This window comes from Amblyomma mixtum, chromosome 1, assembly GCF_055824585.1.
Source record: "Amblyomma mixtum isolate Tamu chromosome 1, ASM5582458v1, whole genome shotgun sequence".
Taxonomy (NCBI): Eukaryota; Metazoa; Arthropoda; class Arachnida; order Ixodida; family Ixodidae; genus Amblyomma; species Amblyomma mixtum.
The window spans coordinates 95,465,135-95,481,682 of NC_143012.1; the positions used below are offsets into that span (position 1 = coordinate 95,465,135).

A 16,548-nucleotide genomic window follows, 5' to 3' on the forward strand; every position below is an offset into this window, starting at 1 on the left:
ATGGGGGTCTCTGAAGGTGCTCTCCAACTTTGCTATTCACATCTGCTGTCTAAAGTCAATATTTACGCATTGAGAAAAATTATCTTAGTTGGTAATTAATTAATTGGAAAACAAAAATTGCCTATGATGCGCGCGCAAGCCGGTTAGTAGCTGTGTGCAGGTGGTTTCCCTGGCCTACCTCAACTATTTTATCTTTTAACCCTTGGCTAAAGTTAGCCTGGACACCCTATATATACTGCGTCATCCCCTGCAAGTTTCCCGTCCATAGGCTCATACCACAACGTTTGCTGCATCATTCTTTCCTCGCTCAGCCAAAGACTGGAACGGCTTTCCACACGACTTCGCTGCAACCACCGGTCCATCCTCATTTTCGAATTGTATAACTGCCATATTTAACGAATAACATCTTTGTACATAAATTATGGTTCTATCTGTACCCGCACCTTATGTAATACCCCCCAACTGGGGGTCTTCAAGGTAATAAAGTGAGGTGATGTGATGTTTGAGCGGAGTGCCTGATCCGGCGAAATTTAGTCGGAAATCTCCGTCGTCTGTGCCGACGGTGAACCAAAACAGCGAACTTTTTCACCAATGACGCCGGTAGCGCCATCGCTCGCCTTCCGGACGAACGAGTGCTCTTACCGTGGAAGGGGGCTGCGAAGAAACGCATGGGAGAAACGCAAGGTGGGGGAAGGGGTGGCTGTCGCGTGCAATGTTTTCTGCGCCCAATATTGGTAAAGTAGTCGAGAAAGCGTTTTTAAACCAACCGTGCAACCGCTCCTTCCCCCTTGAGTTCCTCGGCGACCTCGGGGTTGCAGCGATCGTTTTTGTTCATTTGCTTTTATATTCTGTGCTGACGGAAATGACCCTTGTGAGCCGTGGCCGCACTACAAATCGGGTAAATGTGGTATTTAGCGCACAATCAAGTAAGGTCCTCCACATTGCAGATCGAGCCCCGACTCTTGACCTGGCTTTCGTTGTTACGCTGTCTCCTGCTCTGCCGGAGTAAATTATGATTTTAAATGATTGAGGATGCGTGCGTGTAGTCGGATGCGACTTGAGTCTGCAGGGAAGCTCAGCCCACATTTCGGACCGCCGCGCAGAATTCCTCCGACAAAACACTAGTCCATTGTCAAAACGTCTCTTGTTAAACAAGAGCTAGTCTAATGGCAAGAAAAAATTGTATGCTCTAAAATTTTTACACTTCTGCCTTGTTTGGTACAGTCAAATAATAAACACTGATTTCGTTTACTGTTGTGATTGATTACCGGAGCTATGCAGGACGCCGCGTACCATGGCCCATTGTTAACAATTGCTGTTTCCGTAAGTTGCGTTCTCTCCTGTAGTCGAACTAAACTTCGCAGCCCTCAGCTTCGGCCCCGATATCAAAGAAGGTTCTAACTTTTCATGAGTGCTTCATACGGACTCGCTCGCCGCACGCACGCACAAATATACACACGCTCGTTTTTACGTAGCAGATGAAGCTTTGAGGAAATCCTCGCCACAATCCGAAAGGACATAACGCCGATGTAGGGCCTGTTTTCGAGTCCCATGCAGAGACCCGAGCTGGGTGTCATAAACGAAATCGCGAAACCGACGCGTATGCAGCCGAATAGGCGGTCGCTCTGCTTCCGCGGCAATTTGTGGTCGACGGTTTTCTGTTTATTGCTAGCACGGGCACCCGCTTGAGTCTCTTTCGCGAATGTATATGTGCTCGCGTCGTTTAACGTTCGCATACGCGGCACAGCAGCGACTCGTGCTCCGTCTGAATATCGTACTCAGCCCAGCTGAGTACGATATGCTGCGCACCCTTGGCCGCATTTGCATAAGTAGACGACGTCGCGCGTCGCCCGGCTCGCATCGAGGCCATCGAGGAACGTGCGAGGGCGTTTTGTGATGCTGGGAGGAGGAGGAGTGGGAGTGGCTGTGTGAGGGGGAAGGGGGCAGTTGGCAGGGCGCGGAAGAAGTGGGGAAGTGACAGATATGAAATGTCGTGCATGCCAAAGCGCGTTTTACTGTCTCGGAGGGCTTTGTAGTCTCGCGGAGAAAATCCGTCCGATGATGTCTGCTGTCGTCTTACCTCGACCCGGCCTCCAGTGTTCTGCCACGCCGTGTCGGCTACGTTAGCGGCTGCAGTGCTTTGTCTTCGAACGAATTGCGTGCACTGGTGTGCGATGAACGGAAATTTTGTGCGGTGGACTAGTGGGAGGCTGAAGCACACGTATCATCTGTGGTTGCTGATTACCCATTGGTTTATGGGTAGAAGATTTCCCTCGGCCTGGTTTTCGGCTTTTGTAGCGAAAGCTACATTGACCACGAACTTGCGATTTCGCTGCGGCGGTGCTCCGAGGAGGCACAGAGAGCGACCTTGAGCCGTTGCCTAGCAACCGCCACAGCTGGCGGACGCCGCGCGCTCGCCGCGCCATCTGCCATGACGTCACACCGCGCGCCTCACCGCGGAGCCGCCGTTTGGTATGACGTCACGCCGCTTGCCTCGTCGTTGCGCTCGCCTGCGCTCGCTTCGCGAAATGTGTCGCATGCCTGGTAACATGTCGGAGGATTGAAAAGGAGAACTCGCGTGCGCCGCAACCACAGTAGAGGCGGCAGTACGGACGGCGACAAGTCTGCTAAGCAGAAGGAGGCCTGGAGTCGACATCGGAACGAGATGAAGAGGAAACGTCCGTAGTCTCGACCGCTAGCAGCCGGAGGAGAGACCCGAGTCCTGCTTTCGCTACGTATATCCTGGCATAGCCGAGCTAAGCCACAGCCAATTTTTCTGGGGTGAAATGCTTGGGGAAAAGGGTCTCGGACCCGCCTCGCTTTATTCGCCTCTTTCCGAATGATTTTTTTGGTAGTGTGGTCCAAATCGTCTCAATGGCAGTAAAGGTGGGGCGGCGTGCCGGCAGCTTTAAAAAATGAACAAACAAGCTCTACAAACATTCGCGACACTGTAAATTATGAACACCAGTCGTAGTAGAGAACAACTCTGCGTTAATCCTTTGTGTATTTCGACAGTTTTCGTACTTCTTATCCCCTCCCACGCAGTTTCAAGTTTATTATCTCGATATATTTTCTTTAGCAGTTTTATTATCGGATGATCGATGTCTTATCTAATTCTTTGAGTGTGCTCCACAGGAGTTCCCTATGTACAGTAGTGAGCAGCCTTGTCTAGAGCGCTCGGGCGGTGCACTTCCTTGCAAACAAATCCAGATTTTGTGGCAGCCTCTAGGGTCCAGCTGCAACGCTTGCACGGAAGTAGCGCCAGATAGCCTCGTAAACAGAGCAGGCACGAAACTTTGCCCTGTAATGATTGGCTGCTCTCTAATTTCGGTTTTTGTTACCAAGTGCGCACTGCTCAAGCGCTCTAGACAAGGCTGCTCACCACTGTACGTGACCGTACGCATAGCTTATATGCGGGAAGCTCTGTGTTAATACAGAGGCCCGATTTCCACCCTAGCTTTTTCTATACATTGGATTAATACGAACAGGCTATCGTCTAACCTGTCACCACTTCTGAGCCCATTCTGAAGTTCTCACGGTATGTTACTGATTTCTGCCCATGTCTGCGCTTATTTATTTTTGTTTTCTCTGCCTGCATTGCCAGCCTCTATTTAACTGCAGTTACCGTAATTGGTCTGTTGGGTTTAATGGTGCTGAGATCAAATTTGTTCTAATCTGTCACCAGCTGTCCGGCATTTGCCTCTTTGATATGACTGTTTCCAATGTTTTTAACAACGTTTCCTTGTAGCTTGGTCAAAATTGATTAATTAGTTCGACTAGGAATTTTGTCTATCTGCAGTTTTGCATTTAGGAATATTTGCCTCTACCCTTTTTTTATTAAAGATTCTTCAGTTGTTAACGCGCATATGTTATGCAGTCTCACGTTGTTTCTCTATTCAGGGAGATAGCTTGGTCAAAATTGATTAATTAGTTCGACTGGGAATTTCGTCTATCTGCAGTTTTGCAATTAGGGATATTTGCCTCCGCCTTTTTTATTAAAGATTCTTCAGTTAACGCGCATAGGTTATGCAGTCCTATGTTGTTTCTCCATTCAGGGAGATTAACTTATCGCCGCTTCTAGTGGTCAGTAGATGTCGGAAAGCTACTTGTCGCAACAGTTCCAAGGTTTGACGTCATCGGCATGAGGTGGAACTTGCTTGAAATCTTTGGATGTTGCTCGTCTCACCGATGCTGAACAATGGCTACTGCCTTGTTTCTTCTTTAATCCGATGTCTTTATGCTAGCATCGGCAAAAAAAAAAAATCCTTTGACTTTTTTGTTTTGACACTGAGCGTCAAGTTTGAAAAGATAGCACATTTTCTGTGAAATTTTGTCCTGATTCGAAACTATAGTCGGGGACAAGTTAAAAACGAAACGACGATTGCCCCCGAAACGAAGCCTTTCAGACAATTGCGTCGACCGGTGGGCGTGACGCCATGCTTAATCCCCTTTCACCTGTTAACATGACACCGCGAGGGCTTTCAGGTGCAAAAAGGTTAACCGCGGTTGAAGTGGATTAACCATGACGTCACGACAACCGGTCGGCGCGGCCTCGTTTGAAGGGCATTTGCCGCTTCGTTCAAAAGGTGTATTCGGCTATAGGGTACCACACTGCGGGCCTGACATTTTGTTGCGAAAGCAACACTACGCGAGTCGCCGAGCCATTTCGCGGAGCCGAGGAAAGGACATACTGCGCATGCGCGAGGACGGCACACAGCTGGCACGCCGCCGCCGTGGCAGTGCGGGTGACTCGGGTGCCGCCTGTCGCGCTCGCCAGTTGCGCCCGCCGCTGACGCGCGCTCTCCGTCGCCTCTCTCTCTCTCTCTTCTCGTTGCTTTCGCAATCCTCCAGGCTTAACCAGGGCTAAACTACTGCCAATTTTTTTTAGTTCTTTTTCTTGCCCATTCTAGTTTCTTTAGGGTACCACATTGAGCGTATGGAGCAAGACCTTGCGTGCCTGTATGACCCGTCCACAGCTGCCCTTGCGCTGCACCCAACTATGGTTCGGGAGAAGCGTGTGCGTCCGGGGCTCAAGCACACGCACTCCTCGTCCTTTATGGCAAGCACGAGTGCTCTACGGCCTATCTATGGCTTTCACCGTCGGAGATGCTCGACGAGAAACCGCACCGCGAAAGCGTCGAGGCCGTTCGCTACGCGTTTTGCATGACGATCGGATGCCGCTGACGCGAGCTCGTTGCGCGGTGAATACGACTTGTGCCGTCAAATGTCGTTGAGGGCTGTCTTTCAAGAACTGCTGGGGTATGGGGGATTCTCTCGAGTTTGGGGAGCTTTAGGGGAGGTTGGTCGGGAGAGATGTTTGTGGGGACAGCTGGTGTTTCCACCGTGTCGTCGGTCTCCGTTTAGTGGCCGGCTTTGTATACAGATCGTAAACCGTGTGTTACCCTTTTGTCGGAACTGCTATCCTCATGTAGAATCCCGCATACATTGTGTCAGAGCGCCCGTGTCTTTGCCGCTTGTGTTATCTTCGGGCAGCGTCGCCGTAAGTCTGTTGTGTCTTGGTTGTGTTTTCCGCTTTCCCAGCGTGGCCGTCTACTTTGTAAAGCTGCGTTCTTTTACAACAGTAGCTTATTGGTGGAATTCTGTGAAATGTCGTTGTCGATGCTTTCCGTGGTCGCCATGCGCATGCAGTATATACACGACGCCAAATTTTTCTACTGTTGGTGTTGCGGTACTGTAGTGTGCTTACCCGTTGGTCGGGTCTCCTTGCCACTTTGTACTTTGTGTGTGCGTGCGTGCGTGCGTGCGTGCGTGCGTGCGTGCGCGCGCGCGCGCGCGCGCGCGCTCGCTCGCGCGTTTATGCCGCTAGCACTTGTAAGCTGTTCCTTTAGCGCTTAGCCTGTGTGGCCTGTTCTGTGTGTGAAATCCAGAGCTGGCACCAGCAAAGAATTTCTTCGTCGCGGTAGAATGTTCGCATTTTAGAACGGTGGCTCATTGGCCGGCGCTCTTTGCTCTGGTAGTACGGGCAGCCCCTCGACTGCCCACGAGGTGGCTGCTAACCAATCAGGACACGTTCTTACTTGCCAAAATAATCAGCACACCTCCGGGGTTTTCGTGGACATGGGAGGTCGGCAGAAACAACAACTTTTTTTTCTTTTCCCCTTTATCGCAGAGCATGTCTCCGGGTGTGGACGAAAGCGCCGACGTCGACGTCGACGGGGATAACGGACATGCCCGCCACCTGAGTGAGTCGTCACGCCTTTACTTGAATGCATTGTCGCGCGGACACTGATAATCCTCTGTTGCACTAGGTGGCGGTGGTGGTGAAAAACATTTATTGTCTATTAAATTATTACAGAGAGGTGATTGGGGTAGGCCCTATTGGCCCTTTCCCCTAACAATACTAGGTGGAGCCCCTATTCCGGTGCCCCATTGGGAAGCAACGCCGCCCGCGTCCGTTGAACCAAGGCCTTTTGGCTCTTTAGGTCCTGACAGCCGAGCAGGGCCGCCTCCCAGTCCTCTCTGGTGAGGTCGAGGGGGATAGATGGGTTTGATTGACACGCCCAAACCATGTGGAAGGTGTCAGCCACCTCCCCACAGAACTGGCACGCGCCATCAAACTAGCAGTTTCAACTATGGTTGAGCTTCTAAATGCAATTGCCTTAGACTGAGTTCGTCAGTGCCTTGTTTAACGGACCAATTGTTGTGACTAGGCGGCGCACTGGACCACTTCCGACGCTTGTTTTGCCGAGTCGCACAGAACTTATGGGCGTAAGTTCTGCTGCTTTCACCAAACAAATGAGCAGAAACGCGAAGCGGCATCAGAATAAGTGCGAGCGGGCGGTGAAACCAAATTCGCTTCTGATCGAGTGTCTTCGCCATGTGTGCAGGGCGGTAAACTTGTGCACAAATCGCAGTTAGGCGCTTGAAACCGAAAATGAAGGAATGGTAGCATGCTTGAAATACCCCGAATGGATTAGATGTTTGAAAAGTTAAACTAGCTCGCGGCAGGTGTTCGAACCGGCGACCTATAATTATCAGGTGCGGTTCGGGTGTCCACCAAGTGAGACTTACTGCGTCATTTCCTTTTCTCAAAAAAAAAAAAAAAAATTCGTCTTGTCCAACGGGCAAGGCGTCACGCGGAACGGGCGTTGCGTTCCGTGGACTCCAAAAGGCCGATTCACACGATGGTCCGTTCGCCCGCGGCCCGCTCATTACGTGTTCATGCGCCACTAAAAACTGGTCTGCGATCCGATGATGCCAAACGGACGCGACGGACCAAAAGAGCAGACGACGCGCTTGGTGTACCATGTTTGCCAGATTATTTTAAAGTGTTTGGCAAGGCTGGTCGAACTGGTTTTTCGTCCCGACCCAGGACTGTGCGATTGAATGAAAGAAAAAAAACTTAGTGAACTGCAGAGGCAGTCCTGCGGGTCGGGTGTGGTGGTAGTAGTTTATTTAAAAAAAAAAGAAAAATATATAAAATAAAATCAAAAGAAGCAAAAGAGTGTTGCCGGCCGCGGCAATTCCTATCTAATATCTTTAAGCACCCGAGCTGCAGCCGGCCGAAATGAAAGGGAAAGGGAGAGGATAGTGAGGAGGGAGAAGTATAGAGGGGGAGCGACAGCAAGAAAGGACAGGGGAGACCTTTGTACATTATTTACAAAATACAAAAGTAATCAAGTTCGCGCCGCTCGCGCGCTTATGTCCGAGCATTGTCCGAAAATAAGTGCGCGCGAGCGGCCACTGCGCACAATCACTTACAAAAAAAGATGCCCAGGCTTAGCTTGGTTAAGCCAAGAATGCGTTGCATATTGCGCGGTCTTTTTGCGCGAGGTATTGCTTGGCGGCAGTCGATTTCCTCAGCAGCTTTTCCGCCGTGACGTATGGATGCATGGATGGATGGATAGGAGCGCCCCCTTTGAAACGGGGCGGTGGCAACCGCCACCATGCTCAGCCGTTCTTTTTTTTGTTTTTTGTTTTTTCTTTTCTTTTTTTCTTCTTTTTTTGTTTTAGCGGGAGTCAGGTGGTGGCTGCGGCCGCGCGCGAGTTGGGGCCCAGCTTTTCCTCCGGCTGTCGTGACGTCACGTCACGTGGTTTGGTGGCTGCCCGGCCGCGCCCAAGGGCTGAACTGAGTGATTGCAATATGCTACGCATAAAAGAAGTAAACTGTATGTACTACATAGCCGCGCGCACGTAGCGTCCTGTCTCGGACTAATCGCGCGCGCGGCACACTGCACTAGCGGCCGGGGTGGGGCGCCCGGCCGCTATGGGCGGGTGCGGCCCTTTTTCCTATTCCTCAATGGCCTGGCCCGTCTTGCTAGCGCACGCATCTTCGCGGGCCGCCGCTAATTCCCGCGAGGGGAGGGGCACCTGAGCCTTCTTGCTTGAGCAGTCCGCGGGCCGACAGCACGCCTCTCAATGTGTTGACGCATGAACACGTGATGCGCGGGCCGCAGGCGAGCGGATCGTCGTGTGTGGCGGCCTAAATTTTCGCAACCCGGGGGAACAAACGGAATATGCAGACACCGCGGTGGCTCAGTGGTTACGGCGCTCGGCTGCTGACTCGACGGACGCGGGTTCGATCCCGGCCGCGGCGGCCGAATTTCGATGGAGGCGAAATTCTGGAGGCCCGTGTACTGTGCGATGTCAGCGCACGTTAAAGAACCCCAGGTGGTCGAAATTTCCGGAGCCCTTCACTACGGCGTCCCTCACAGCCTGAGTCGCTTTGGGACGTTTAACCCCCATAAACCAAACCAAACCATCGTCTTCGGATTATGCGGATCGAGGGGAAGAGTTGTTGCACAGTTCTTTTTTTCTGACAGATACTCCTAGAGGTACTCGTCTTCAGTATTACCAAGTTATTTTGTGGGCTATAAAAGGCTATAACTATTGTTCGGTGCTAAGCGAAACCGAAACTGTGCCTGGAAAGAGATTGAATCGTTGGGATATACAGGGTGTTTCATATAAAACTGTCAGCACTTTTTAAAAATAGTTTTTTTTTTAATTAGAAGAGCGCTTTCTTTTTTGGCGTAGCATTGTCAGCGGCGTAGTGCATCAATATACTACTAAGACGTGCAGACTGGTTTAATAATATTGAATAGTTCCCCCTCACTCTCCCTTCGCTTTCGCTGCACGTTCATCTCTGCTATGTGCCGTAGTGGAGCACTCCGGAATAATTTCGACTACCTATAACTTTGAGGAGTTAAAGATCCCCAGGAAGTCTAGGCGCCTGTACACTGTGCGACGGAATAACTTTGAGGAGTCAAAGACCTCCAGGTAGTCGAAATTATTCCGGAGTCCTCTCCACTGCGGCATGTCTGCCTCTCTCCTTTCACTCCCGCCTCCCTCCCCTCTCTCAATGGCGCAGTTGAGATGTCCAGCAAGAAGTGAGGCAGTTACCGCGCCTTTCATGTAATGATAACCAATCTTCTTTATGCTTCGCGTTCGCTCTCTTTCACCCTCCGCTGTGCTCCTCGTTCGCTCTCCGGTTACTCCGTTTTCTAGTTCACTTAAAGGCCCATCTCCATGGGCCCATCCGAGGCGCACGAGCGCAGCGCCTACGCGTACCAGCGTACGCTGGAGCCTCTCTGCGCATGCGCGAGGCGCAGACGCGAGCTGGCGCTGGCGCTTGGCAAATATCTCTCCATGTCAGATATTTGCGCCTTGCTCGCGCCGGCGCCGGAAGTGGCTCGCTGGTCTGTGGTCGGTGCAACCAATCAGAGAACAAACTTCTCTCGGCATCCGGTACGGCCCTTCGCGCCGTTTTCTTCGCTGAGCTGGGCGCGAGTACCAGCGACAGGAGGCGACAGGCCATCAAGTCGCATATGTTTTCCGACGCTTGTTGCGGCGCGGCGCTGGGCGCGTAGGCGCTGCGCTCTGGCTTCGCTCGTGCGCCTCGGATGTGTCCATGCAGATGGGCCTCCTGCCGTGCGCATGCGCAGACCGGTTGCGGTGTCAGCCGACGTCTGTCCGAAGTTCGGGCAGGTTAAAGGGCGATGACCCACATGGAGCGAACTTCCACGGCGAATTTCGCGCAGCAAGCAGCAGCGCGGCGGGACGTCGACGTCCCGCCGCGCTGCTGCACCACATGCGGCGAAAAACGGGCAGCTGCCGCCAAACCGCTGCCGCCGCGGTTTCTGTGATGCTAGAAGCGGCGTGAGGCTAAGAACAGCTGTGCATTTACAATTACACCATTATTTATTCATTGGTGACTGAGAGGGTGAATTAATCCTTGTGACACTTTTCTTAACCAAAATCGATAACCTGTTTGAACCTAGCTGCCGCGCTTTCTGACGTCAAACAACACGTACTGGCTATGCTTAGCAGTTATGAAAATCCAGCAGCAACCTAAAAAGTTGGCCCGTTTCATTGCTACAGATTTGTGGTGCGGGCATCATCAGACGAAGCAAAAGCTTCGTGCGCCTTTCATTTGCCGTGAACGTGAGGCACAGTGTAGCGGCACGATGAATTGGTGGTCGCCGCCACGTTGCCCGGTGAGCAGAAGTCAGACGCAGTCGGGCCCTGATTGGTCCGCGCTGACTGCTCACATTGGCCACTTCTGGCGACCAGCTGTTCGCCCGGCCGTGGCGAACATGTCTATGGTAGGATAAAACTTAAAAAACAAACAGCTGTTGTTAACACTGGGTCACGATCCGAGCTGTCCTGTATTACTCCGCTGGCCAATCACAACAGTAAACGAAATCAGCTTTTTAATGTTTGACTTCAGTAAACAAGCCAGATATCAGAATTCTAGAGCTTTATTTTTTTCTTCTCATGATCACCTTCTTCTTGTTAGGTAACAAGGAAAGTCTTAACAACGGACTACTTTTTCGTCGTGAAGGAACTCTATGCTGGGAGGCTGAACGTGGGCGGAGCTTCACTGCAGACTTAAGTTGTATCCGACTATAGCCAGGCTGCCGGGTAGATGCAAACACACGGCTGTTCGCCAGTTTTTCGCAGAAAAATTGCTCCATGTGGTTCATCCTTAAGGAGAGAGGGCTCCCACTTTTTGTTTCTGCCTAGAATGAGTACTGTCCGAAAGCGACACCTTTCAGTTGATTTCAGTTGAAAATTAAGTCTAATGGCGAAGATCGAATATGAGTGAAGCTGTCATGTGGTTTTGGAACAAAGGTTAAAATTTTTGGGGCCGTTGGGCCGCATGCCCCCATTCCCACGGGCTACATGTTTGAGACCCCTGCTATATATAACACGATACGCCTAGGTGACACGTTCATGTCGAAACATAATAAGAACTATCGAATTGTGTGCATGGTTATTTCGCAGTAGTGTTCACCATGGGTGGGTCTGACCACCTCTTGCACAGGGCCCAAGCGGCGCAACGCCTCATCTACCACCTTCGGCTGCCCCGTGTGCGGAGTGACTCTCCGACCGCACGAGCTCGATCAGCACTGGCAACTTGAAGTGAGCAGGCTGCACGGAATCGCCAGGTACGCACTGAGTGTTTGCGCACTGTGCGCCCAAGTTCCAGTTACGACACTTTAGTTGCATTACTTTTGTTTCATTGCATTCGCACAGAAATGTGGCCAGGAGGCACCGCTCCGACTCATCTTCCGGTGGCTGCGTCAACGGAATCAGTCGACGGCGAGAGGTAAGAGTGCTATGCTGTGTCCCTGTTCAGTTGTGCTGCATCTGTCACTTAGAGCGGGAGTTTGAAACTCGCTTCACTATGGGGGCCTCATTGACAGACTTTTGATTCCCATGGGTCACCTGGGAGAGAAGGAATGGCAGAAAGGAAATCTGAAGGAAAACTAGAGAGTGTGGGTGTAAGAAGCGGACAAAACCATATTCATATAAAAATAAAAAGAAACGGACGGAATAAGTCAGCTTATGTGATGAGGGCTACTGGCCAATTTATTTCTCATCTGGTTTCTTTTAGTGCGATAGCATTTAAGCCTGCATTCAGCGGAAAACTCGGGATGCGTTCTGAAGCCTCCGGAGGAACCTTCCCACCTGGTTGTGGGCAACCTACCCAAGTGTACATATAGAGGGTGTTTCAAATTATCCAATGCAGGCTGACTGAAATGAACTTCTATGGTGAAATTCCCGCGGTTGACAGCGCCTCAGCATTATGCGTTGCAATAGGCTCACATCCATAGCCACTTCAGGTATTATGGGTGACGGGTGTCGGTCAGCCGCTCCAGAATGGCGGCGGGCGACGTATTATTTTACGCTGACTGTTCGACGAAGTTCGCCGCTTCTTCGCAGGAAATTCGTTTTGTTGGCTCTTTGAAGGGCGTGCTCTGTGATGTTCCTACGCCTCCTCTGCTATGTCCGTGACCCTCCATCGCCTGTGTGCGTGTGTGCTTCCTCTTAGCAGTCCCTGAGCCAGGTGCGCAGCAACCGCCAGCGACGGCGTCGCGGCCCCTCATCGTGCATCAGCTGCCCCGTCTGCCACCGGGCCCTGGAGGGGTCGCCCGATGAGCTGGCCGAGCACGTGGACCGCTGCCTCGCCCGGGCTCCGGTACGCCCCCCCTTTTTTTTTCACGACGGCATGGCTGGCTTGGTTGAACTGCCCGAGAGGATCGAGCTCCATGTTAAATTAGGAACTCATCGCCACGTCATAGCCGCCAAAAAAGTTTACAGTGAGAGGTGGCTTGTGGCCAGTCTTAATTTGTTAGGCATTTTTTATTTTTTTTGAAGACTACAGGAGTAGCTTTAACGTACTAATATGGAGAAAGTGGAACTTGAACGAGACAGCTTATGCACGACCAGCGTAACGAGGTCTAAATTGTTACAGCTTTAGGTCTCTGCCTGCCACACCTCTGTGGCAGCTTTTTTTTCCATAGTTTCTTCTGTTTGTCTTGTGTATATCTTGAGGAGTGGTAGAAACGTAGTCTAAAGCAGAACTGGCTGTGGCAAATTGTTTTTAGTTCAGGAATGTAGTCTATATTTTATGGCGGCAGCCTTTAGTACCTCATCGCTGTAAGCAGACGTTGTCGACAGAAATTTCATGCTTTTCAATTGGTCGAAATGGTCGTGACATCACAGTGCGCGAATTTAAAACAGGGCCAATTGTACTTTGCCTAGTAACCATGCAACCAATTAAAGGGATCATATAGTGATGCTCCAAGTAAGTGGTACTGAGTTTAGTTAATTGCTTAATTAACCATTTAGCCTAATTAACCTTTCTAGTCAGACCACATAAATAAATAAAACCGAGTAGGAAATTGGTCCTGTTGGGGAATCGAACCAGGGCCTCCAGAGTGCGAGACAAGCACGCTAACCAATGCGCCATGCCAGCTCGATGGTTTGGAATGAACAAAGGCGCGTCTAGTGGATCTCCCATCTTCCTCCCTTCCCTTATGGCGAGGTTCACGTGTCCACCAAGATACGAGAAAGAGAGAGAGAGAGAGATTCATTGAGATATGGAGACAGATACATTTCCTTTCCTCAAAAACCAATTTACCGTGCGTAGTGCCGAATGGGGATGGCGTTCTGTGGACTCCTGGCAGCATTGCAAGACACTGTAGCGTTCCACACTCAGAGGCGAAGTTTAACATCTTAACCGCACATCAGTGACACAGGTAGCAACACCGCGTTTAAGGCTTTCGCCTCACCGCACTTTAGGTCAACAAAGCGCCCCCGTGAATTTTTCTTCCACTTTTGTGTCCGCACTGCAGATCTGACTCAGATGATAGAGAAAGAAAGGGATTTTAATGAGCGGAGAAGGAGGAGAGGGCCGGTGGTAACATGGCCCTGGCCTGCTGCTCCGCAACATAGATGATGACGATTCAGTCCCATGCTCACATGAATAACAGTGCAGACCTCCCATCTGCTTAACGCACGTCCTGTGTATACTTGTCCATGTGTAGCATATAGTCCACTGCATGCATGGCTGTGTAAGTAGGAGCACAAGTTGTTCATGTCATCCAGGCGTACTTGGAAAAATTTGCCGAAGTAGCAATAGACGAAGATGGGAAAGATAGACTCAATCAATCAATCAATCAATGAGCATTTCTTTCACCAACAGAGTATACAGGTGGTGAAAAAGGGCGGCGGAGAAAAAGCTGCAAGTTTTACAGCTTGACAAAAGCCCCGTCCGCCCCTCGGGCAGTGACAGGCTATAGTACATGTAAAAAATCAAAAAGATACGTACACTGATAAGAAAAGAAAAAACATGTAATCGATGCTGGTCAAGGGTGATAAAGACAGTAATATTACTCAGATTTGTCATTTATGATAACATATATGTTTTAACAGAAAACTGTGTAGAAATAGGACATGGCTATCAAAGATGAAAATCTTAAAAGGCAGATGCATGTCATACACAAGAGACACAGAAAAACATGATTGCGCTCAGAATTGATTTTTTTCATTCCTGTCTAGTGAGATGTGATGCATATTGCCTACAAGAATAATTCTGTTAGGCGACGATTATTTAGTGTCAGTACATCGATACCTAGTTGATTAGTTTAGGTAGGTAGGTGATTATGCGAGGAGCTTTTCCCAGGCCCAAGTTCACCAATCTTATCACCCCCAAGAAACAAACAGTAGCCAACAAAACAGAGTTTTATCACAGCACATACCATCTACTATCACAGCACATACTCGTTGAATGAAGTAACGCTTTTCGGGGTTAATGGCTGCAGGGTGACCCAGTGTTTCACCTGCCTGAGTGTTTTTTTTTTTCACCTTCTTTTGTCTCACGACGCGTGCATTGCGGTCTCCAGAACGATGACTCCATGGACGAGGAGGTGGACGTAGATGTGGATGGTACCGGCGATGGCGAAGGCGGTGCCGAGACCTTCGACGAGTACGAGTGGGCTGGCCAGAGCCGGCTTCGCGCCACGGCGCTGCTCGAGGGCGGCTACCGGGCGGCTGGCTGGGTCACCGCGGGCAGCAGCAGCATTGCCTGCCGCTCATCTAACGATGCTGATGACGACGCTGACCTGGATGTGGATGGGGACGACGCGGATACGTTTGGAAGGCCCCAGTATCCTTCACCGATTGCGGAGCTCCTGGGCAGAACCTGCTCAGAGTCATGTTTCGTAATGATCGTTTTCCAGATTTATTCTCTTGCCTTAATAATATACCATATACCATCTACTGTCACCAGTGAGCGTGCATAGATGCCGCTGTCAGGCCGGGGTGTCATCTGCAAAAGTGCAGCCACATGCATGCCTTGAGCCCCGAGCTATCTGGGCATGTGCATTGACAGCTGGCAATCTTAATAAGAAATTATAGTAGACGGTATGTGCTCTGATAAAACTCTGTTTTGTTGGCTACTGTTTGTTTCTTGGGGTGATAAGATGGGTGAACTTGGGCCTGGGAAAAGCTCCTCGCATAATCACCACAAAGGTGGAGGCAGATGCTGTCTTGCTTGCAATTTCTCTTTGGGTACTTGGCAGTTCTGTACAGAATGCTGTTTAATAGGCTGCTGCGGTGGCTCAGTGGTTATGGTGCTCGGCTGCTGACCCTAAAGATGCGGGTTTGATCCCAGCCGCGGCGGCTAGAATTTCTTTGGAGGAGAAATTGTAGAGGCCCGTGTACTGTGCGATGTCAGTGCACATTAAAGAACCCCAGGTGGTTGAAATTTCTGGAGCCCTCCACTACGGCGTCTCTCATAGCCTGAGTCGCTTTGGGACGTTAAACCCCATAAACTAAACTAACTAAACTAGCTGTTTAATAGGCATATTGTACCTGTTAAACAGCACTTATGTCTCTTCCTGTGAGTCCTGCCGCCTTGTGTGCCAAGGCGCTAGCTGCATTACCTTTGACTCTAGCGTTTCCCCAAGGTTCTCGGAGGCAGATCTCATTCCACTGGACAGCGGCGTGCCCCTTGAGGAGCGAGAGAGGAGGCTACTGCGGCAGGCCGTGCTCTCGTGAGTATTCGCTCTTTTTCATGTGAATCCTGTTCTGGCAGCACCGTTCGGTGGTTTTGTGGTACGTTGCACCACACTTAGCGCATGACAGCACCTTGCTTTCATGTTTATTCCCTGGACAAGCGGAGTCATCTTCTGGCGCGTGGTGGTGACACACAGACGGTACTGATCGTTCGAGGTCATTGGCTGCACGGATGACGGTGGCATCGGGGCTAGCAGTTTTTTAGTGCAGTAGTATTGCTGTAGTCGGGTACAACTCAAGAACTCCGTGGCTTTTCCCTGTCAAAGGACTGCCTTCGAGCCAATGGCGTCAGCTGATTCTCGTGACCCTGCTAGCTTGACAATGCAGAAAGCAGCGCCACAATGGAGAGAGGGGTCTAACCCCGACCATAGAGGGAAGGAATTATCCCCTTTCATCTACACTCCCTGTTTTGTCACTCAGGGTCATGAGAATCGGCCAATGCCATTGATGGGAAGTGGATCCTTTGATGGGAATCATGAATGGCAGTTTACCGATATTCCTCAAAAGAAAAGTATAGCAAAGCTGTATCTTACCGGCACTCACCTATGGGGCAGAAATGTGGAGGCTAACAAAGAGGGTTCAGCTTAAGTTAAGGACAACTGAGCAAGCTATGGAAAGAAAAATGATAGCTGTAACGTTAAGAGATCGGAAGTGGGCGGAGTGGGTGAGGGAACAAATGCGGCTTAATGGCATCCTGGTCGAAATCAAGAGGAAGAAGTGGGC

The 16,548-nt window shown here is 50.6% G+C and overlaps 1 protein-coding gene across 2 annotated transcripts in view; it reads left to right on the forward strand.

Annotated features, from left to right (window-relative positions):
- The window catches only part of LOC149367259 (E3 ubiquitin-protein ligase Rnf220-like), a 55,053-nt gene that overhangs the window by 8,559 nt on the left and 29,946 nt on the right, over positions 1–16,548 (forward strand). The window contains exons 2-7 of one of the 2 annotated variants that reach the window (XM_089554837.1): positions 6,131–6,203; positions 11,285–11,408; positions 11,497–11,569; positions 12,299–12,442; positions 14,652–14,914; positions 15,717–15,803. In XM_089554837.1, the coding sequence (XP_089410963.1) occupies positions 6,131–6,203; positions 11,285–11,408; positions 11,497–11,569; positions 12,299–12,442; positions 14,652–14,914; positions 15,717–15,803 (764 nt within the window). Of the gene's footprint in view, positions 1–6,130; positions 6,204–11,284; positions 11,409–11,496; positions 11,570–12,295; positions 12,443–14,651; positions 14,915–15,716; positions 15,804–16,548 lie in introns of both variants that reach the window. The other variant, XM_089554831.1, reaches the window with a different exon arrangement.